Below are 23,414 nucleotides of genomic sequence, written 5' to 3'. Positions count from 1 at the left end.
AGTGCTAGAAGATGGGTCCACAGCTTGGCATTGAAGCATCTGAGGCCGGTGCCTGTGTAGCACCAATGGACCTATTTATAGTTTGGCTGAGAATCGAAACCAAATTAGACAGGTCAAAGTTAAGTGTGTATTTGAGCGATTCTGTCAGAGTTTGTAGATAATGAAAATGTTTCGCTCGAGATTATTCTACTCTGTAAAGTGTAAACTGTAAAGCAATGTTGTCAACAAATAATTTATCTCCGCAATTGTTGAAATGAATAGCACATTCCGAAAATGAAAATTTCTGCATATTCTCAAAACTACATTTGGTTTTCAAAAATTTGAGGGGAAAACAATATATTTTCCAAACAAAAACTATTTTTGGGAGGACGATCAGTAAAACCATGAAAAACTAGATGGTTCACCGAACCCGATACCCCGTGCAGTCTTGAGAACCAAGAACATGGGCAGGGGTCTGTGAGCGGTGAATTTGATTGGTCGAGATGACATAAACTTCCGTATTATTTTGTCCAAATCCTGCTAAACAGAAGGGTTTTGAAAGTGCCAAAACGGTGATTTTTATTCCACAGAGTTCAAGTATATGGGTCAATTTAAATAAAACAAGCAAAAATTAAAAAAAATAACATAAAATGTCATCAAACCCATTGTTTGAGTAATTTTGCCGTATGGAGTTGAAGGGCGAGCTCATATTTATGTGCAACAAAATGGTCGCCAGTCTACCAGTCAGCCATCTTTGATCATGTCGCAAAATAAAGTGAGGCGCACGTTGATGCCATCGTGAACTGTGTTTGTGCAAAGTTTGAACAAAATCGGACCATGTATGCAGGGCCGGCGCTACCATAAGGCCAACTCGGCAGCCGCCTCGGGCGCAGACCTCAGAGGGGCGCATGACTGACCTCTAAGGGTCACAGTTTTATGCAAATTACTGTTTTAAGAAAACGCATAATAAAAGGAAAATATAATATTTCATTGTTCATAATAGTTTATAGTTCATCACCACTTTATTGTTTTCAACACTAACAATACTGTTTCTTTCCTTATCTATCTATTCTTCTTGCAAAGGAAGAGGCACGCAAAGTGAGATTTTGATGCGTCTGAAATTGAAACTTTTATGAGACGTTTTTAACTCTGTTTGTCTGTTTTTTTGTATGTTTCACTGTCTGACTGTAAGCAAAATATTGTGGTAAAATAAATTTAGCAGTTTCAAGTTTTGTGCTTTTTAATTTTTTTCTACAAAACATCTGTTTTTAAAAATCGAAGTTGGCAATTTTTTTGTGGGGGATGCAAGTACTGGCCTTGCCGAGGACGCAAAATAGTCTAGCGCCGGCCCTGAATGTATGTATGGAAATGGTTGGGGACACATTGAAGCAACAAAATGGCCACCAGTCGGCCATCTTAGATCCGATCTCGAAAAAATTAAGAAATGACATGCATATGTAAGCCATCATTCTTTATCCGTGTACCAAGTTTGAACAAGATCGGTAAATGCATGTCTCGGAAATGGTTGAGGATGTGCTCGACAACGGGTGTTTCTTACAACTAAAACGGCCACCTGTCGGCCAACTTTGATCGCATCACGAGATAAAATGATGCGCATATCTATACCATCATGCGTTGTCCTTTTGCCAAGTACGAATAAAATCGGTCCATACATGTTCGAGATATGGTTGCGGACGCACGCACGGACACAAAAATCGAGACCAAATCCAAAAGCCCCCGTTTCCTAAGTCCCAATCTCCCAAGCGATCTCGCAAGTCCAATGGGGGCTAATAAAGATTTTAAAGGATGTAGAAATAATTGTTTTGGAAGTTTATCACCGTTGTTGCAGCGTCTTTTACACCGCCTCATTTAATACGTTACATCAATTCTCCGGACGTGTACTGTGTATCCTTTATGATGTCACTGAAAAACGAAGTTTCTTGCTTGGAATGATTTTCAATTTCGTTTGCTGGGCAGACAGGAAGACAGATGAATTTTTTTAACGTTATTCCTATCTGCGCATGTACTGCTAAACATGGACTATGATCAGGGCTATTAAAAGCCAAAGTACTGCTAAACTACAGGTTCGTTTTCTGATTAATGTTCAAAATATAACATTCAATTGAAATAAAGTTGTTCTTTGATCATAACCTGACATTTGCAGACAGACAGATAGACAGAGAGAGACGAATTGCTTAACCCCCACTTTTGAATTCACATGCATAGGGTAATAAAATTGAAGGATTCATTTTGTGGGAACCTGAGTTCTGCAGAGAAGGAAGCAACATGTCACCAAATTAGCAGGAATGCTTTGCACAAGCCCAAATAGAGAGGCAGATGATAGAAAGAAAAGATAGAAGGAGAAATAAGATAGAAGAAGAGGGAGACAGAAAGAAAGGAAAAGATTGTAGAAAGAGAAATAAAGAACCTTGCTTTCAGTCTCAGAACATTTTATCAACGAATGATAGGTCATTCCTTTACAGAAAACGAATTACTATTTTACCAAGTTTCACCTTTATTGTTCATTGTTACTTTTTATTGCCATCAAGGTATTTCGAAGGAGGAAATTTGCAGCATTTGGCATCAAGGGATTAGGATGGTCCTCTTTCTCATCCATATTCAACAATTAATGGCACAGATGAACACCACTGACCACGAGGGACACAGAGCTTATTAAGGAAAGTAAAGACACTGACTTTCAGGAGTATTTAACTGAACATTTTTGAAAACATTTATATTGGAATGTGCCAGCACCATTCCTGAGATTGGGTAATAGCTCTGGCTTTGCTTCTACGCCAACAGGGCTTCCACACACGCACTGCATACCGACCGTCCCATTTCTAAAGGTCTCCATTTATCTCTCACTTGAACAACTCACCATCCTATAACAAACCTCACTTTGTATATTTCTATTTCTTTTTCTTCCCAATAAATGTTTATCTTCAAAATTTGTTGAATATTGCATCATCCCAAATTAGCTTACTTATACCGTTTTGTGATAACTGAGAACATGACAAAATAAATAAAACAAAATTCATCGATTTATACAACTAAAGCAGGGTCTGTGGATGTGAAGTACAATAAAGGCAGGAATCTATCTTTTTTCGGATCACCCTCAAAACCACTGCATATTTTGGCAAATTTTAAACATCGGTTTCACGCACAAGAACCCCCCCCCAAACCATTATGATCGTGAAGACTCATTTTACATTTTAATTTATTTGACGAGGATTGCTAAAAAAAAAATAGTAATAAAAAAAAAAACTCCGACTTTCTCTTTATGCAAAACTAACAGGGGTACCCGGCGTTACCCACTGCTGTTACATTTACATTGATGTATCTGAGGTCAGTGCCTTGAATCTAGATGCATTGGAGATAGAGGGGTACAGGGGGGGATCTTGTGTTGATCCTGTTGGCATTTTAAAGAAATCAATTTTTTTTTCTATTTTTAGTGAGGCCTAAAACACTTCCCTGCACCGACTAAGGAATGAGATCGCAGATCATTAAATATTACCTTTCACATCGCTACAATGGCTTCGGCACTAAAGAGTGATTAAAATAATAAATAAATAAATAAATAAAATCCAGCTTTTAAACAGCAGAAAGAGTGGATAGGTTTAAATTGGACCTACACCGGGAGCTAGGAAGGGGAGTGGAGGTGGGGAGAGCGACGCCTCACCAAATGTGGCTACACACTGCATTGGAGATAGAGGGGTAAAGGGATCTGGAGGTGGTGTTGCACAGGCATGATGGACCGACCGAATGGCCTCCTCCTGCACTAAAGTTGCTTGTAAATGATCAACAAACATGCCGGTCCAGGGAGCAGCCATTATGATTCACTAACAAGTACAATGCAGCGCTTTGCTGACGGAGGTATTGGGGGGGAGGGGGTGGAGAAAGAGAGAGGGAGAGGGAGAGAGAGAGGGAGAGAGAGGACAGAGGACAGAGGGAAGGGAGGGAAAGTGAGGAGTGGGTGAAGAAAGGGGAGCTAGGAAGGGGAGTGGAGGTGGGGAGAGCGACGCCTCACCAAATGTGGCGACACACTGCGGGAAGGAGGGTGCGAGGCGGGGGTGTGTGAGGGGAGAGGGAGAGAGGGGAGAGGGAGAGAGGGGAGAGGGAGAGAGGGGTGGCATTAGCAAAGAGTGATGTTATACTTAATGACCAAACACACACACACAAAAAAAAAAAAACATATATATATATATATATATATATACATATATATATATAAATATATATATACAAAAATATATATATACATATATATACATATATATATATAAATACATATATATATATAAATATATATATATATATACATATATATATATATATATATACATATATATATATACATATATATATAGATCTCATGTCAGAACAGCTGTACACACAACAACACAGCAGAGTTTGTAAAGTTAACCGCTGGCACATTTGCAAACATTTTGATATTCCAGTTCCAGAAAATTCGGGGGAACTTGAACCAAAAGCAATCACTGAAAAAATGGAAATACGACCTAATGATGTACGACCTAATGATCCAATCAAGCATGAACATCAAAAACAAAATGTTGCGACAAGATATCATACTTAGGTACAAAAAAAAAAAGAGAGAAAAAAGCACTGCGAGTTGAGGTGTTAATACCAGTGATTTTGGACTAAGCAATGCAGAAATCAAGAAAATTACCAAACAGCAAGACCTCAAGAATGAAGTGAAAATATCCAGGAAGTTGAAGAATGCAAAAGCTGTACCAATGATAGTTGGAGGAATATTACGACAAAAGCAATATATACTATCCCTGGGAATATTACAACAAAAGAACTACAGCTGGAAGCTGTCCAGGGCTCAGTGACGACCGTGAGAGCCCTCGGCACAAAACTTTGAGAACAGAAAACTTATCAGCTTGGTCAAATGAATCATGACCCCTTTCCGCAATAAAGGTGGATACTTTGAGCTCACCCTGGGAGGACTCCATTCCACATTCTGAAACCCGCATATGAAGATACCAATGAACGATGCACACGCACATAGTGGTGGATACGTTGAGACCTGGTAGATCGACGTTTCACCTCCTGAAACCCACCCACATGTGGAGATAGCAGACAACAGCATCTTGCACGCGCGCGCACGCACGCACGCACGCACGCACGCACGCACGCACGCACGCACGCACGCACGCACGCACGCACACACACACACACACACACACACACACACACACACACACACACACACACACACACACAGACCTGGGAGGGCTCCATTCCACATTCTGAAACCCGCATATGAAGATGCCAATGAACGATGCACACGCACATAGTGGTGGATACGTTGAGACCTGGTAGATCGACGTTTCACCTCCTGAAACCCACCCACACGTGGAGATAGCAGACAACAGCATCTTGCACGCACACGCACACGCACACACATACTTTGAGACCTGGGAGGGCTCCATTCCACTTTCTGGAACTCACAGATGGAGGTAACAACCAACAACGAAAAGTGCCAAATACCATTGTGGCCATACCGTTTATGTAAACACACATGTGCAAATGTACACACTCATAAAGTAAATAAGGACAAACACAAAGATTAACCTTGAAATAGTGCTCTTTGAGACACGATTAGATTTAAAGTGGGAAATTAGCGAAACTTAGTTAAAAAATGTATCAAACCACAGAACACAAAATGTCGGCCTGCACTCGATCTATGCCTTCACAGTGAGAACAAACATGGCGAACACCTGGTCGGATGAACCTTATTGCTTTTTACTTCCACCACCGAATGTGAAGGATATCTCATTGTTTTTATTTACACCGCTTTCTGTCTGTTCGTCTGTGTACAGGATATCTCAAAAAGTTGTGGACAGATCCGGATGAAATTTTGTTTTTAGATTTAATCAATGCCGAAGTGAGAGGTGGATTACAAAAGGAGGTTGCACAAAAAGGTTAACCAAAGCAATGTCCTGTAAAAATAAAATGGCACATTTTCAGTGGATGAGACACCTCCCGAGGCACCAACTGCACGGCACCGTGGGACCCCAAAAAGGCAGAAAATGTATGTCTAATCGATGTGAGATTGAAAGCACGTGTACTTTTTCCTGAAACAAACAACCAAGCAGCTTGGAGTGTGCTCACCAAGTGGCTTAAGCACTCAAGCAAGCACTCCAATGAAATGATTAAGAAACGGCTCGCTTGACACAGGATCAGCAATCACCGAACCGTCATATTAAACATACCTCCCGGAGACGCCCGAAATGTCAAATATGTCCAAATGAACATGTTTCTCCCAATAGCCCAGGAGACTGCTTCGGCAGCACCAGAGTATGGTCCCAATGGATGGATGGAACAATTTTCCAGGAATTGGTGCTGCTTGCAAGTTCGATTCTGGAGCTTAAATTTTGTATTTCTCCTTCGTTTAAGAGATTCTCACGGTGATCGCATGTGCGGAAATGAAATAAAGCCACGAATGCTGACGTCTCTGGGTATTTATAAGCATTGCCATGTACCCAGCGATTCGTAGCTATGATGAACAGGCATTCGATAATAAGTAAGGAAAGTAATAAAAAAATCCTATCGTTAAGAAATCGTTGCAGCCTGTCCCAAGTCTAGGCATGGTTGAGCAGGCCAAAAAACATGGCCGCTTCAAGCTGGAGCAAGGTTATCGAGGATACGCCTTTAGACCCCATAGAGAGCGGTGACCGAGGATGCGCCTGATGAAGGATACAATTAATTATCTTTAAAAGGGGTGTTTTAATGAACCCAAACACCCAATTTTCAGGTGTGCACTTCCTTTGAGTTTTCTTAAAATGCAAGCAAAGTTTCAGGCTACTAGGTTTCATGGTTTTGGAGTTATGGAGGACATACACTGACTGATACACGCACGCACGCGTGCACACGCACGCACGCACGCACGCACGCACGCACGCACACACACACACACACACACACACACACACACACACACACACACACACACACACACACACACACACTAGTATAAATGGTCACCAAGCCAACACATCATCAGCCTGTCATTAAACATTTAAACATATGCATGGGGCTGTACTTCCACATCATCACTCCCAACAAAGCCCAAAAGGCTTCAAAAACCTATAATCAAATTACTGTCATGAACAGAACAATAGCTGGATAAAATAGTTGAATAAATGACCATTTCTCAATTTTAAAGTTTGAACATGTATCTGAAGAACAAAGAAACAGAACGCAAAGTTCGAGCAAAATTGAGTCATACTGTCAGGGTGGACTACGTGACTGTTATCTGGTAAAAAAAAAAAAAATGATGGGCATTATTCTGGTCTTGACCATCTTTCTTGCTTAAAATTAAAGGCAGAGTCTTCCAACTGACTTGCAATTTCTGCCAAAACGAGTTTTATACTCGACAGATTTTTTCGGCTTTCCATTCCAATATCAGTTGGCGTCTCATTGAGGGGCTCCTCAATAATGTCTTCTGAACGAGGGGACACAGGAGGTGAAAAACGTACAGAAGTATCATCAGGCTTGAGATGGCATCTGTTCCTTTTGCGAACTCTGTCGCCAACACATATACCATAAGAGCAGGGTGTTTTAGGTGAAGGAATAGAGTAGCTACTGTAGTACCCAAACTGTTCCTGGATCGATTGTTAACCAGTTCTGATTCTAACTTTGTCACAAATATGAAGCTCAGAGAAAAGTTTGAGAGAATGTCTCTGAATGTAGTAATGAAGCATTTGTAGTATTTTTTTTTTCTTTTTTTTCCTTAGCCTTGTCGTCGTTGCTCTTCACCATAGCAAGTTCGATCTTGTCTGTGTTTGGTAGAGGATTCTGGGGCAAAGTCAGTGCGGTTGTCGTCAACCTGTGACACCCACATCAACTGTGTAAGGCTAACATCCGTCAGTTGAACAGCATTATGGTCGGCGATCAGTCATAGACATGGATCAATTTTTACGAGTAGTAGGATCATTTTCGTACGAGTAGTAGGACACGGATCACGAGTAGTAGAACCCATTACTTGGTGCCTTCACACATTAACTCTATCAATGTACAGAATTGATTAATCATCATTACATTGGAGAACATTTCCTACAATTACTCATAACGACATTAAATGTAAGTAACGGAATTGTAATTCTTCATGCATACCAGCACATGAACATTTACTTAGCTTGGTCTCAACTTGTGCTAAGTACCATAACCATCAATGTTTCATTTTATCTCTCAAAGTCATTTAGCTAGGCAGGTGGTCTTCTAACCATTTTGCTTCTCAATGGACTTGTAACCGTCTCATTCCGTTCATTTCCCTCTTTGGTCGGCATGAGTACAGACTCCGGATGGAGGGCCAGGTGCGATGCATTCCATTTTTTGCCATCACAAATAACAAATGTGCTCGGTCCAATTTTCTCCCAATTTCACCTACGGTTAGTGTATTTTGAAGTCCCTGTACTCACATGCACAGGTTTCTTGACTCACACATGATCCCCTGGAAAAATGTAGCAATCTTCATTCCCCTTCTTTGGTCAGTGTACTCTTTGCTTTTTGTCTGTCTTTTGATGATAGTGTCCCTCACACTCAGGTGTAGTTCGGAATCACCTGAAAACTGCCGAGAGAAAAGCGGCGATGACCTCTGTGGTGATGGTTGAAGTAAATGCCACCTTAACCCAATTACTGGAATAGTCAACCAAGGTAATGGCATCACAGCATTCCAAATGCCACATATGAATGGTCCAACTATGTTGTAAAGGTAGAGTAGATAATGTAGTATCCAACAATTTAATTTGAGAGAAAAGGATATTGCCACCTTGTGCCAGGGTCCTTTGGACAGTTTGACTGGCTGAAGTGGGGTCGAGAAGGTTTTCGGGTTTTGTCGCACAGTTGACAAGACATGCAAGAATCACCTACAATGTAGGTGATCAAGTCGCAACGCTTTGATCAAGTCCATTCCAAGCAGTGGCGATACAGACTTAACCGTGTAGAATGTGGCTGGAGTCATCACACCATCATGAAAAACGGTGACGCAAAGGCATCCCAGTACAAGCAAGTCATCTTTCAAGTAAGTGACGACTTTAACACGAGGCTTGACAAAAGGGTAGTCGGCAAAATGTCTCCAATACAGCTGTTCTGACAGAACAGAGACTGAGGAGCCAGTATCAACAATGAGCTCCACATTGCATGTATGTCCACAGCAGGTGACTCGATTTGACCTTTCAGAAAATTTTGATTTTTGTTGGGACAGCATCATTCAGGTAAAGCAGTCATTTGAGGGACGACAACCTCACGTATGCCTTTCTGGTCAAAGCGGCAGACTTTTGAGAAGTGTCCCACATGCATTACCTTTAAAGCAGGGCAAGAAGGCACATTTAAAAGGTGTTTTGCAGATCCACACCTACAGCAGGCACCATGGTTTATCATGGATGAAAAGTCTGCAGCCCGGGTTGAAAGTGATGTAATTGTAGGTTTGGCGTTGATTACCTAGACTGAAGCTGAATTAAAGAGTAGGTTTGTATTCAGCAATGCCAATTCGGTTTGATAGGCCATGTATGTACAAATGTATGTATATAAAAATATATATATTAATATACAATGTCAAGGCTCATACCGGGCGTAGTGGCGTGCGCCTGTAATCCAGCTACTCGGAGGCTTGGGTTGGAGGATCGCTTGAGGACGGACGCTCTGCGCCGGGCCACGCTATGAGAGGGTGTAGGGTAGCCCGGAATCATGGCGAAACCCAATCCTTATCCCTGTGTCGTAGGAGGCGACCAGGGTTGCGTCAGGAAGGGCATCCGGCGTAAAACATGTGCCAAATCACTATGCAGATCATACGGATGATCCGCTGTGGCGACCCCTAACGGGAGCAGCCAAAAGAAGAACAATGTCAAGGCTCGTAAAAGAGCTAACACATAGAATGTATAACAAGAGGATCAGGAGCCAGGAGGGATGGGAGAGGGAAGTAGAAAACAGTGGGGAATAGACACATGAGTAGATCTGTGGAAGGGAGTGGGATGGGGCATGGGGTAAACAAGATGGACAACACAGGGACTTTCAGAAAGGAAATCAGGGAATTTGAAGGAGGTGGGTGTGGAGTGGATTAACGGGGGTAGAAAAGATCATGGTAGATAAGGAAGATAAGAGATGGTGGTGAACAGCTGTTTTGAAGACCTGGAGGGAAGAGTGAGATGGAAGAGTGTGTAGGAGTTTCTTTCAAAGGCGGGGGAAAAAAAAAAAAGAGGAATGAAAGAATGAGAATAAAGGTGAGCAGTTATTTTTGATTTTGCTCGTTTTACTAGAAGGGGGTTGCTGGCGGATCTTGAGCACCCTGGGGAAATATGGGCAGGACAGATAGCAGACAGAGTCGGTGGGGTGCGGGCGAGGCCGGAGAGGAGACGGTCGAAGACAGAAAGACCACTGACCTGCTTGCGGTGAGAGAGAGAGGCCCAAAGACTCAGCCTCATCACGGGAGATACCAATGATCCGAATTGCCTTGGTTTCCACAGCGTGAAGCTGAGAAAGATGGGATTCAGGAGCACCAGCCCAGAGGGGAAAGCAGTACTCCATCAGGCTGCAGATGAAAGCTTTGTATGTGGTCAGGAGCTTAGGTGTCAAGGAAGGACTGATGATGCACGACCGATGATGCTCAATCAGCGACTGGCTTTTGAGGCCAGCTTGGAGATGTGGCATTCCCAGGAAAGATCTTGGCAGATAGTGAGGCCTAAAAGTTTGAATGTCAGGACTTCAAGAGGATTGTTGAGAAAGTAGATGGGGATGGGGGGTGGGGGGGGGGTCCAGACAGTCCTTTTGGAGTGTGAGATTTGTCAGGATTGAAAGGCATGTTCCAAGTGTTGAACCAGCTTGTGATTTTATCCAGATCTGCAGAGAGAAAAGAGAGAAAAGAGAGAAAAGAGAGAAAAGAGAGAAAAGAGAGAAAAGAGAGAAAAGAGAGAAAAGAGAGAAAAGAGAGAAAAGAGAGAAAAGAGAGAAAAGAGAGAAAAGAGAGAAAAGAGAGAAAAGAGAGAAAAGAGAGAAAAGAGAGAAAAGAGAGAAAAGAGAGAAAAGAGAAAAGAAAAAAGAAAAGAAAAGAGAAAAGAAAAGAGAAAAGAGAAAAGAAAAGAGAGAAAAGAAAGAAAAGAAAAGAGAAAAGAGAGAAAAGAAAGAAAAGAAAAGAGAAAAGAGAGAAAAGAAAGAAAGAAAGAGAAAAGAGAGAAAAGAAAGAAAAGAAGAGAAAAGAGAGAAAAGAAAGAAAAGAAAAGAGAAAAGAGAGAAGAGAGCGAAAAGAGAAAAGAGAGAAAAGAAAGAAAAGAGAAAAGAGAGAAAAGAAAGAAAAGAGAAAAAAGAAAAGAGAAAAGAGAAAAGAGAAAAGAGAAAAGAGAAAAGAGAAAAGAGAAGAGAGAAGAGAGAAGAAAGAGAGCAATCCTCGCGCGCGTCTGCCCTTTATAGCACGGGGCTCCGCCCTTCGCCCCACCCCGCTTCTGACTCCACCTCCCTTCGAGAAGGTTCCGAAAAAGGGGCGTTCCTCACTCCCGTCCGCGTCACGCCGTTCATCCACCAATCGGGAGCGAGCTGCCCCGCCCCTTTCCTTCACACCAAGCGTGGGGGATTCAGGCGGAAGAATCAAGCGAGGGAAAATTAGGCGGGAAAAACCCCACAGGCTCCGCGAGAGCTTTTGTTCTGTCAATCCTGCCCACGTTCTCGGACGGTTCCCGACGCAGAAACCGTCGTAGCGTGGACCGTGGAGGATGGCGTCCTCATGCGGGCGTAGTGGCGAAGATGGCGGCGGTTGTTGTGGGAGCGATTTGAGCGTGGTTGGCGTTGTGGCATAGTTGGTGGCGGCGGTTGTTTGTGTGGAGGTTCAAAATAACGATAGATAAAGAAAAACCCTATCTCAAAGGGTCGCAGCCCGGTGAACACGAAGAAAATCCCTCTAAACAATGGTGGGGAAACCTATCTGAACACTCACTTACTGGGATAACTGATCTAAGGAACCTTTATGGTGTTCTGCGAATTTCCACAGCCGTAACAATATGTACAATTAATGTAAGTGTCATTTTTTGTTTTTTTATGCCTTGTCATGGCTCGTATGAGAGCCAAAACGTCACATCTGTAAAGTAGGGTTATGGCTGTGGGAGTAGATGGAGGAATTTAATCGGGAATTTAGGATTGAATAGAGTTGTTTCGTCCGTGGACGTGTAGGAGGCATCTCAATGTAATTAAGTAGGGAAACTGTGAGCTCAAGTGTTACCAGTCACCACATGGGGGTGGTGGTGTTGTGTTCATTAGCTAGGGTTTAAGAATAAGCTTCCACAGTTTGTAATTGCCCCCCCCCACCCACCCCCGTGACTTCTCCCTGTTTTATTGTAACCAAAACCATGATGAGAAACAAGCAAACGTGCCGAGCAGGCAGAAGCTCGGCTTCCACGGGTTTCATGCGAGCAGGCCACGCCCCGGAGGTGGAGGATGGTTCGGCGTGATGTCGAAGAAGGGTTCAGGGTGATGTCAGGGGAGAGTGGAGTTCAGGGTGAGTGCACACACGAGGCAGAGTTGAGTTGAGGGAAGGAATGCACGCAGTCAAGAAATAACGTAGTTAGGAGATGGCCTGTAAGAATGGGGCTTTACAGCTGGCTTTCCTTCTACGCACGAAGAAAACAGCATGATTCTTGTGTTCGTGCTGAGATTTGGCTCATGTGGTGAAGCAAGACGCTGGTCTTTGGCTCTTGGTTGGGTCGTGAGGACGATCGACGCACGAAGCAGGTGTATTGGGTCCTTGAGCCTTGGTGTTGAGTGACGCTCGCGGATTGCTTGGCATACGTTTGTCCTGCGACGAGAGAAGCGACTTGGCACGCATCTGCACATGTTGGTGGAAACGCCTCAATTCCAAGTTCCACAAAGACCAGCTCTGGGCCAAGCAAGGTACAAGAATAAAGGAAGGGTTTTCTTTTTATTTTGTTTTCCATTTGTCTGGATTTAAGTCCGTGTGCAGAGGCGTCCGAACTTAGACTTTTATTTACTTCACATTATTATCATTACCTTTTGATTATTGTCCTTTGTAAATATTTGTCTATTTTCATTCAATGTGTTCATTATAAGTAAATATCCGTGTATTTGTAGTGGGGTTCGAGTTAAACCCCCCATGTGCATCCATCCCCTGTGCTGTGCTCCTCAGTCCCTCCACCATTGCACCCTTTTCCCGCGCACGTGCATTAATCTCCAAGAGTTTCAGCTGTAGGCCTCAAAGGGAGAAGTTTGACCATCCGGGGCTGGCGGTGTTAACTGCCCGTCACCACAATTTGGGTCGGGGGGATTAACCTGGGCCGCCAAACCCGCGACAATATGTACAATTAAAATGTGATACGTTTATAAAGTACGTACAATTAGTATGAGAGTACTGCATGTCTATAAAGTACATATTATTACAATGTGAGAACATCTTATAAAGGTTACCATTACAATGCGAGTGTTGATAATGGATGTGCAGTACTATTAAGAATGCGAGTACGTCAATAAAGTACGTACTATAAAAATACGTCTACGTCTAAAATATGTGCACCTGTAAAATACATACAATTGGAACGTGAATCTATAGAATAACCGAGAAAAGGTCTGTTTGTCCGCTATATGAACAATTACTACGTCATCAATGCATTGTCTACACACGACACAAAACAAGTCCTGGCGAGGGTCTGTTAACTCAGATTACTCTTTCTAGTTGGTGGTGCGAGCACTCTTGAAATCCAGTCAATGCCCATCAAAAATACCATGTCGAGACGAGGTGGCACTGTATATATGCATTCCTTTTTCGCCGAATATAAAACTTCCCTCCAGGTGAGACAAAGCCCATTATATCATCTATGCACATTCTGTTTGAGTGCAAAATAAGGCCAAACAAACGATTTAATGACTTTCGTGACAATTACGTCGAGGTTATAAAACACGAGTCGAACACACCGCTCTTCAAAAGGAATTTCAAGCAAAATAAGTGCCAGCAGATAACTGGTGATATGATAGGGTGTCATTGGACAACCAAAAATAATGAAGCAATTTATTTCCTTTCATACATTTAAACTTTAAAAATCGAAGGTCATTTGGACATTTTGATGCGTTGTGGAAAGACATCTCCGAGGATGTTAAAAAAAAACATTCTAAAAACTCAGAATAGTCCAAAAAATTCTAAAGTTTATATAATTTTCAATACTACAAGTATACATTACTGTAATTCAAATAAAACAAGTTTCCTTACTAATTATACACAATATATTTATTGAGAAATAAACCTCGGCGTTTCTGGGACTATTTTGAATATCCCACTTTGAGAAAATTTTGAATGCCCTCATGGAGTGGTGTTAAGTAAAACATACAACTCCTGTTCTTGGAAGGGCTGACCGAGAGGTACGCATATTCACCTCCAAGCTGTCTAACCTGGGTCCGAATCCCGACCCAGCTATAAACTGTCATCATGGTGTTTCACAGACAGGGCGATTCAGCAATGTGTGTGCCGTCCCCTCGGATGGACATTAAACGGGGGTCCCATCTACCAGCATTAGTTGGTGGATGTTAAAGATCCTGTGGTGACCTTCACTAAGAGTATTGTGAACTATCGCCAGCACCCTGAACAAATTCCAAATTCCTGCACCAACTACTGCTGGGAAGGTAAGAGCAAGCCACCTAATATAAACCTTGCTCAGGAAGTTGCTTTGGCGCACCGATGCTCTGTGAAGAGTTTGCTACTTAGAAGAGACTTCTTAAAAAGTAAATAATCCAGTTGTTTTGATCAGCTAATTTAGACATGAAGTGGGAATTATAGTTTTCAATACAGGAACATGTTCAAAGAAATGTGAACTCGCACGTTGTTCGGTCGAGGAACTGCACGAGGACCTAATAATATATATTGGGTGTAACCCAATGATTTCATATGGATGGTAAACATTCATAGTTCGTTTCTGAAATAAACCTACATTATGCCCAAGTCTCAGCCCATGACTGTTTGTTAAGCTTTTGCAAATCCACGTGACCTTTGCTCGACTACTCCCTTTTGGATTGCGCTTCACGATTTTGCCTTGAACAGGTCTCTGTGTTGGTTTCAGGGCAAGGCCATCGCAGATCCCTTTCACTGTCGGCCAGTAAAGCTCGTTCATTGTGGAATGAAACACCCGGGACCACGCACGGATTCAGAGCTCACTTGCAAGACGTGAATCAGGGCAAAAAAGCGCGCCTGTGTGTGAGCGGTAGAACGCACCTTTCTTTGGGATTTTCGCAAGAGGAGGCCCCAATTACAGCAGGGAGACGTCAGCCGTGACGCTAATGTTCTGCATTGACACAAGCAAAAGGCTAGAAAGTGGGGGATTGTGAGAGTTGTCAATTAGCGATTATAATACATGTGCATTGTCAATTTAATTTTTCCTTTCAATAACAAATATACACACTATTATCAATACAATACAACAGAATAAAATATAAAATAATTGTACAATATAATATGATGTAAAAATAATAATAATATAATAAAATAATCATATAAATAGAATAATAATAATAATTTATAATGCCACTGCAGAGACATCATACCAGAATGGCACTCGGTAAAGCGCATACCTCTGCCAGGCTGATCAGTTTAGGTTTTGTATCCGACTGATAGATTGGATCTGGATCCAGACCTGAAACAATAATCTAATCGACTTGTTCTTTTCGCCGAACGAAATCATCCACCAAGTTTGGTCATAACTCTTCCACAACTTTTTGAGATATTGTGCTATATATCATTTTTAGCCCTAATCGGTCAATGGTGAAGAATCACTTTAAAAAGTCGAGTATCCGGATATTCATCAACGTCTCATCAATTCGTCCTCGTCACACACCGAACATGTCCATCAAGTTTTGTCTGAATCTGTCCACAACTTTGAGAGATATCCTGCTATATATACATATAATACTCATGTGAGAAAACTCTTTACCAAATATTGGTGCTGCTGAAGCAATTTCTTGGAAAGGGTTACACTGGGTGGTTTGCCATTGCCTCCCAGCATGGTTTGTTCATGCTCTATGCTTTTAAATGCTGAGCGTCAAACAAGGAAGCAGCACGTAATACATTAAAAAAAGAAAAAAAAAAAGTCTTGGAATGACTCACAGGGGTTTGAACCTGCCAAGATCAGAGCAGACTCTCTAAAAATTATTCCATGAAGTCTGGTTCTTAATTCTGTAAATCACCTGTAAACAATAAATGTTTGCTAATTCCTACCACTGTGCACTGGCACGAAACAAAAATCCAGACAATTCTCAAATCATATCACCATAAAATTTGGAAAAACACGTGAGTAATTGGGCACGTGCACGATCACACGATGTGCCGTTGTCTTTGGTCATATTATATGACCCTTGAAGATATGTATATCCTAGCGTGGATCGGCTCGCGACGCTCGCCTCTCCACACATCGTTAGGGAGATTTACATTACAGATTTTCTGTATTGTCACATGATTTACACCAATCATAATACTGTATAAACATTTCCTTTGTACAAATTTATTTGCAATATAAAAAGGTCCATGTGGTCTAAAGCTCTAAATGGTCAAGGGTCAATGTTGTCTAATCTGTCTGAATGGTGGAAAGGGTCTGAATGTTAAGGTCGAAAGGGACTTGAAGGGCTGTAGAGGTCTCAAGGGTATAAAAGGTCGAAATGGTGAAGGGATCGAGGAGGTGTGAGGTGTCGAAAGGGTCATAAAAGGTAAAAGGGTTTCTTTGTCGAGCCTTAAAGGATCTTGAAGGGTTTTTTTTTTAGTCCTCGGGTACTTTTGGGTTATCTGGGTCTTTTGAGTCCTTGGGGTCTTTTAGGGTCTTCAACATCGAAGGGGTCTCAGCAGTCTGAAGCATCGAAAGGTACATTCTAATAGTATGTAATAAACAGAAGTATGTGTGTGAAGTCAGGTTGCAACTGATGTTCAAACAGTACGTGATTAATAGGCATATAGTCACACGGCTTCACTGCTTTTCATATGCGCACACGGGCACGCACACACGGAAAAAGCACATCCAACCAAAAAAAAAAAAAATAAAAAAAGTAGCTAGATCGACCCTACTCGTCTTATGGTAAATAAGCAAGAGCAGATGCAGTTTTCAGGTAACAATGAACCCTCTTCCCAGTGGGCTTCCTCAGGCCAATAGACCCTCAGCCTCAACATGTGTATGCTCTCATTCCCGAGGCGTGGCTATTCGTTTACAGTCACATGCCGGTGTGAGGGGTCAATTGAGGAGAGTTTTCATTGTGCCAACCTTAAGCAAAAACCTGCAAAAGCACAGGGTGACAGTTTAGAGCTGGATCGACATTTTAACCTGGGCTAAACAGCTCAAAGCCGAGTGCACGTACGTCTCAGCTATCCTGCAGACCCTTGTTATGAAGTTGTAAAAACAAACAAATAAATAAATAAATAAATGAAAAGTCTGACATTTTCATTATCCCATAAGCTTTGTAGTCAGCATTTCAAAAGGAAAGTATGCGATTCAAAATTTCTTGAATCATCAATTGATAAAGCTATCAAATTTTAAAACTATACTGTACTTTATCTGATATAGTTCACAGGGAATAAGTACGCTTACTTGTAAACTATATTCCACATCATAAATCTAAAAGCCAAATGAGGTCAATTTCAGGTTCAGCGATTAAGATGTACACAATCCGATTGTGAAAATGATGACAAGGCTAGTGCTATAGGAAAGACGGGGCCAACATTTTTTTTTTTTCCTCTCTACAAATGTCTGGGTTTCCTTGAAAACTTTTGAATTAAAATATTCAAAAAGGTTGTTCTGACCTTGGCATGATCCCATTTCAATTCGATAGTGAGCATTTTGTGCAGAGGTCTACACACCGAGATAGGCCGACATGTGTGTCGGCTTGAGTTTATGGGATCGAGTTATTTATGAACCGATTCAGACCGTTGGAACACCATTGCAGTAAAGAAGAAATGGTGTGATTACTGGCAGGTCGAACCGAATTCACACACCGTGTTTGCTTGCAAACCAAAACCCTCTCCGCGTCCCACCCTGCCGTGTTCTCCTGCACCATCCGCTCTTTATGGCTGGGTTTCTGAGGTACCTACGATTGGGTTTCGTGTTCTTAAAGCAGCTCTGTGTTAGTGGGACCATGAAAGGCACTTAGAGGGGAGTGTGTAGGAGGGAGGAGGAAAAAGTGTACGGAAAAGCTAGTCTTTGGCCGCGCCTTGGACGAGCCTAAAACAATGTTTGTTCGGCGTAACATGTACAAAAATGACTTTGAAATGTTATTTTTCTTCCATCAAATAGACTACAATATTCCGTTTAAACGATCGTCTGTATGCTATTACGACTTGACTAGTCGTGGTCACAGAGCGGTTTTCAGATGCATGATTTGAATGCATTCATGGCGCACTTATTGCCTCTTTCCTTGGGTGTGGTGGCCCCGTCGCATGGCTTCCCCATTCATTCCTCCAAATTCTGCTACACCTGGTAACATTATACATTTTGAATGGGAAAACCGACGATTCCTGCCTCGTGTAAAAACATTCAATACCACGTAATACACTTTGCACAATTCATGATCTTTCACCTGACATGCACGATTGAAATATGAAGACGATCGAACAATGCAAAAAGTCGCATCGATCTTAACTGCCACAGTGCCATTGCTCAGGGACAGCTTTTCAAGCAGTAGTTGAAAAATAAATAAATCTTTAAAAAAAAAAGAAAAAAAAAAAGACTGAAGCATCTATGAACAAAGAAAAAAAAAAACTAGAACAGAATGCGGTAGAGCACATACCTCCACCAGGCTGAACAGTTTACATTTTGTATCCCACTGATAGGCTGGATCTGCGTACGGATCTTCACCAAAATCGAACCGATTTGTCCTCATCACACACCCAACCTATCCACCAAATTTCGTCTCAATCCGTCTCCTTCGAGGCATCCTGCTGACAGATAAACAGACAGACAGACAGGGGTGAAAACATAACCTGCGTCCACCTTCAGTGGCGGAGTTAAAAAAAAACAAAAAAAAAAACAGGCAATCAATTCAATTGCCAATTAGCAATTTGTCAAGGTGAATTTGAAACCTTCAAATCTCACATTTAGTTGGGGGGCCAACACGTTTCAACCTGGCAGTAGTTGTGGTGATCAATTCACTTAAATGTTATGCCATATCGTTCTGGGGAAGGTGGGCACTCACATTTTCATAGCACCGATTTCCCAGGTCTGCTCAATCACAGAGTTCGACCCAAAGCAGACATTTCTAATATGGCCGGTTCACCCACTGGCAATGACAATCATTTTGAACGGGATCATCATTGACTCTAACCTCCAAAAGGCAAATGCGAGCACACATAATAGTCGTTTTAAAGGATGGTGTACTTTCATGCAACGTTTGGAGAAAAATATATCCCAGATGAGACCGGTAGAGCACGACAGGATCATCGTGAGCTGGGTCTCGCCAGTCGCAGACGTTCATATTGACTATCCCGTAGGAATTGTATGCTACAGCGCCGATGGTCCAACTGACTTTCTTGCTGTGATTCAAAGAAATGGAATAATTGAATAACAAGCCCTTGCAAACAAAAATCCCCCTCAAGCAAACTCAACATGCATCTTCTTTAACAGCCACAATTATCCCACCTTTCTTGTTGGGTCAGCCGGGGAAGCTTGGCCCAAGTTTTCATGAACCGGCTGGCAAGACCTGACGTTCGACGAGTTAGGGCAGGAATTTGGCCATGATGCCAACAATAGCTCACCTACTCTTCACGAATGTCACATTGGGATGTTTAACATCCACCAACAAATGCTGGTAGATGGGACCCCCGTTTAACGTCCATCCGAGGGGCAGCACACACATTGCTGAATCGCCTACCTGTGAAACACTGAGCTGATGGTTTATAGCTGGCTCAGGAATCAAACCCAGAGTAGACGGCTTGTAGGAAAGTGTGCGTACTTCCAGGCTATCCTGTCAGGCCAAGCTCAACATGTATGGAGTATTTACAAAAATATTAAAAAAAACACGGCAAATTAATTTACAATCGGTATCAATGGCATCATTGCACAAGCATATCATTGTATGCAAAGCGATACTCAACTATTAGTGCATTGCACATTGCTTCGAGTCCCCAAATGCATGTGGGGAGTGCCCCCCAGATAACCAAGCGGTGAAATTCATTCATTTCAAATCCGAGTGTGGAAAGGAAGCCCACACTTTACCAACAGCTCTAAATTATTCCAAATGGCCTTATGGCAGGAAAAAAGACAGAGAGACAGAGAGACAGAGAGACAGAGAGACAGAGAGACAGAGAGACAGAGAGACAGAGAGACAGAGAGACCTCCACTCGAACAATTTACAAACAGGGTTTAAAATAAATAAATAATCATCACCAACACACCAAAGCGACAATGAATGAGAACAACACTTTGTCGGTTGCATATCTCTGCCAGGCTCAACAGTTTAAGTTTTGTATCCCACTGATAGACCGGATCCTGACCTTAACCAAAATCTAATCGGCTTGTTCACCTCTTTAACTCATCCACCAAGTTTTGTCATAACTCGTCCACAACGTCGTTTTGGCACCATCTCTCAATGGTGAAGAATCACTCAAAAAATTCTCATATCTGGATTCGGATTTTCACCTAAATCAAATCAATTCTTCCTTATCACACACCCAACCTATCCACCAAGTTTTGTCCAAATCCGTCCACAACTTTTTGAGATGTCCTGCTCACACAGAGACAGACAGACATACAAAGAGCAAAAACAACCGTTTTGCAAGGTAATAAACAACAAACACAGCAATACTATATCATGAGGGCACAAATCCACAAGGACGTTAAGACAAGCATGCTAAACTAATTATAAACATGGCACAGGTAGGTTGTTGCAGAGTACGGTGCCAGGCATCTCACGTCACTCCAGCAATCTAGATAGGATTTTGTCGTCTGCCCGATTGACACTTCAAACTCACTCACAGCACCCGCTCTCCACTCAAACTCTGCTTCATACTCTTTTTTTTTTTTCTTCTATATTTCTGAGTGCAAACAGGCTTCCCCATTTTATTATCCACTCAGATACCCCTATAACCATAAGTGTATCATTGCAAGAATGAGACAATCCCCACTAATCCCATGCTAGGTGGACAGGTTCAAGCCACTTGCAAGTGATGGAGAGTAGGGTTCAAGTCAGAGGGGGTGGAATAAAATCATAAAAAGGAGGGGGAAGGAAGGGTCGACAAGGGCTTATAGGACAGCTTGCATTTCCACATTATTGATGTGACCTCACACACATAAATAAAAAGGCCCTGCCCAGCATGGCACAGCCGACATGAAGAAGAACAGCAGTGATTCCAATTACTGGCAGAATTGTACCGAAGAGAATTGGTACGTGCCATTTCCTTGATTGACGATCAGCATTTACAGGACAGAGCATGGACAAACCCCACTGTTGAGCATCCATTTGACAGAGAGGAGAAAAGAGCTGGAATTTCTTCTTAACTGCTCCCTATGTGTCGAGAAAAGTGAAGCAATGATAAAAAAAAAAAGATGGCATTGATGGTACCACGAGTGAGTGTTCTGGGAAGTAACAAGCTCCAAGCTCAATAACTATGTGTCTGAAGTTAGGTCTGATCCCTGGTAGTGTATAAGCAGGTCTTGTGTGTACGTGTTATTTATGTTGCAGTTCCATGATGCTCCTTAGATCCTATAAACATTAACTCGGTAGTTAACCACAAAAAGCTTTAATCCTTCACTGTGATCAATTGTCATGCCTGATGTTGGCTTAATGGTGAGGGTGGTGGACTTGGGATCCAAGGATCCCGTGTTCAAATCCTGCTTGGCTGTCGAATTAATATCAGGTGGGGTTGACTCTGCCTGTCATCCTTCCGTGGTTGGCAAAATGAGTGCCAGCTTGCTGTTATCCTGTGGCGTAGTGGCAACCCATCCAGGATCGTGTCCAATAGCCAAGGAGACTGCTTAGGCAGCACCAACACTCTGCACAGAGTATGGTCCCAATGGATGGATGGATGGATCAATTGTCAATCAAAAATATTTACCATGCTCTGTACAATTGTGCACAAATTAATGAAACATGCAGTACATTAGACAAATAAATCAACACATCACATAATGTTGGGAGCATAAATTAAAATGTCAATTCTTTCTTCCACAAGGACAAAGCTGTCAAACTGAAACTCCAATTTCAACTCTACAATGGCACCCATTTAAGGAAAAGTGAATAACAGGACTTGGTTTCTCCAATATACACAGCAACAGTACGACTCGCTCCTGATCATGGCAGGGGGGGCATTGCCCATTCTGCCCCCTTAGGCTATGACATGGCTCAAAGGCCATTTGTGTGATGCAAGTTTGCCCAGGTGTTGTCCCAGTACTGAGGGTCAGCTTCTGAGGGGATGAACGTGTGAGTGCGAGTGCGTGTGTGTGCGTGTGTGTGTGTGTGTGTGTGTGTGTTCGCTTCCTTGATTTCTAAATAATTTCATACCCTTGGGCCAATTGCCTTGAAATTTGCTGTACCACATTATTTTCACATGCGGAAGCTCAACGTCACAATAAAAACTTTTCAATTACTAATCAAATTTCAGTTAAAATAAGAAATAATGGCGTTTTGGCCAATCAGCGGGGAGAGGGAGAGGGGGAGGGGGAGGGGAGTTTGGCTTATGCCTCCGCACTTCTGCGTCGCATTCCAAGGCAAATAGTTTGTTGGGAATCAAACCATTTGCATTCATTTATTTTAATTCCGTATGCAAGATGAAAATAAATATACAAAGGTTCCACTTCACTTGTATGAAATAAAGTTCCACAGTCATGAAATTGACATTAAAAAGAAAAATAAAGGTGCTATGGGAAAAATGTCAGGTGCGTCGGAGAGGTGGGAGCTTGGCTTGTACCTCGGCCCTTCAGTTTCGTGTTCGAAGGTCAATTCCACATACTAGCAGAGTACGGGCGATATTGTTCCAAGCATGCAACACATTCTTCTGACACATCTCCTTATTTGGGTGGTGTATAGGCAACAAACCGCTGCCTTAATCACTCACTGAAATAAAAATAACCTGGATTACGTACATGAAGCAAAACCATACCTACTGCTTATGTGTACAAATAATACATCATGATTATATAGCTCAGATAATTCCAATTGAACTGGGCCATAGGCTGACACCAGAGGCCGAAAGCCTGGTGCCTATATGCACGATCGACTTCACAAGGCTCATGATGCCCATCGGCTTTGATCTTTCGATATTTGATGATCCTTTTAATAGTCGGTTAGGTTGTTTTACACTGAACTGAAAACTTTTATTGGGAGGGCACAGTGATTGTGAACATGACACTTCCGAACATGTATCAAGCTTACCAAAATGGAGGCCAAATTATTTATTTTTTCAGGTTAAAATAGCAAGTGGAGTCGGGCTAGCTGTCCATCCAATGGGGATAGAGTGG

The 23,414-nt window shown here is 42.2% G+C and overlaps 1 protein-coding gene across 13 annotated transcripts in view; it reads right to left on the bottom strand.

The window, feature by feature from the left end:
• LOC147027882 (sorting nexin-2-like) overlaps positions 1 to 23,414 on the bottom strand; it is a 249,288-nt gene that overhangs the window by 224,966 nt on the left and 908 nt on the right. For 6 of the 13 annotated variants that reach the window (XR_015057316.1, XM_085877607.1, XM_085877605.1 and 3 more), the window contains 3 exons: positions 18,751 to 18,898; positions 15,203 to 15,294; positions 9,575 to 9,820 (listed from right to left, as the gene is read on the bottom strand). Coding sequence is in view for 10 of the 13 variants with exons in the window: in XM_085877607.1 (XP_085733733.1) it covers positions 9,575 to 9,695 (121 nt within the window). In the remaining 3 variants the exon portion in view is untranslated. Of the gene's footprint in view, positions 1 to 9,574; positions 9,821 to 15,202; positions 15,295 to 18,750; positions 18,902 to 22,864; positions 22,985 to 23,414 lie in introns of those variants that run through there. The other 7 variants (XM_085877609.1, XM_085877606.1, XM_085877621.1 and 4 more) reach the window with 5 other exon arrangements.

The sequence above is a fragment of the Eptatretus burgeri genome, chromosome 4 (genome assembly GCF_056783735.1).
Source record: "Eptatretus burgeri isolate ZD-2024b chromosome 4, Ebu_testis_v1, whole genome shotgun sequence".
Classification (NCBI taxonomy): domain Eukaryota; kingdom Metazoa; phylum Chordata; class Myxini; order Myxiniformes; family Myxinidae; genus Eptatretus; species Eptatretus burgeri.
Note: the sequence above shows the minus strand (reverse complement) of the source record. Positions and strands in the feature narration are given on the sequence as shown.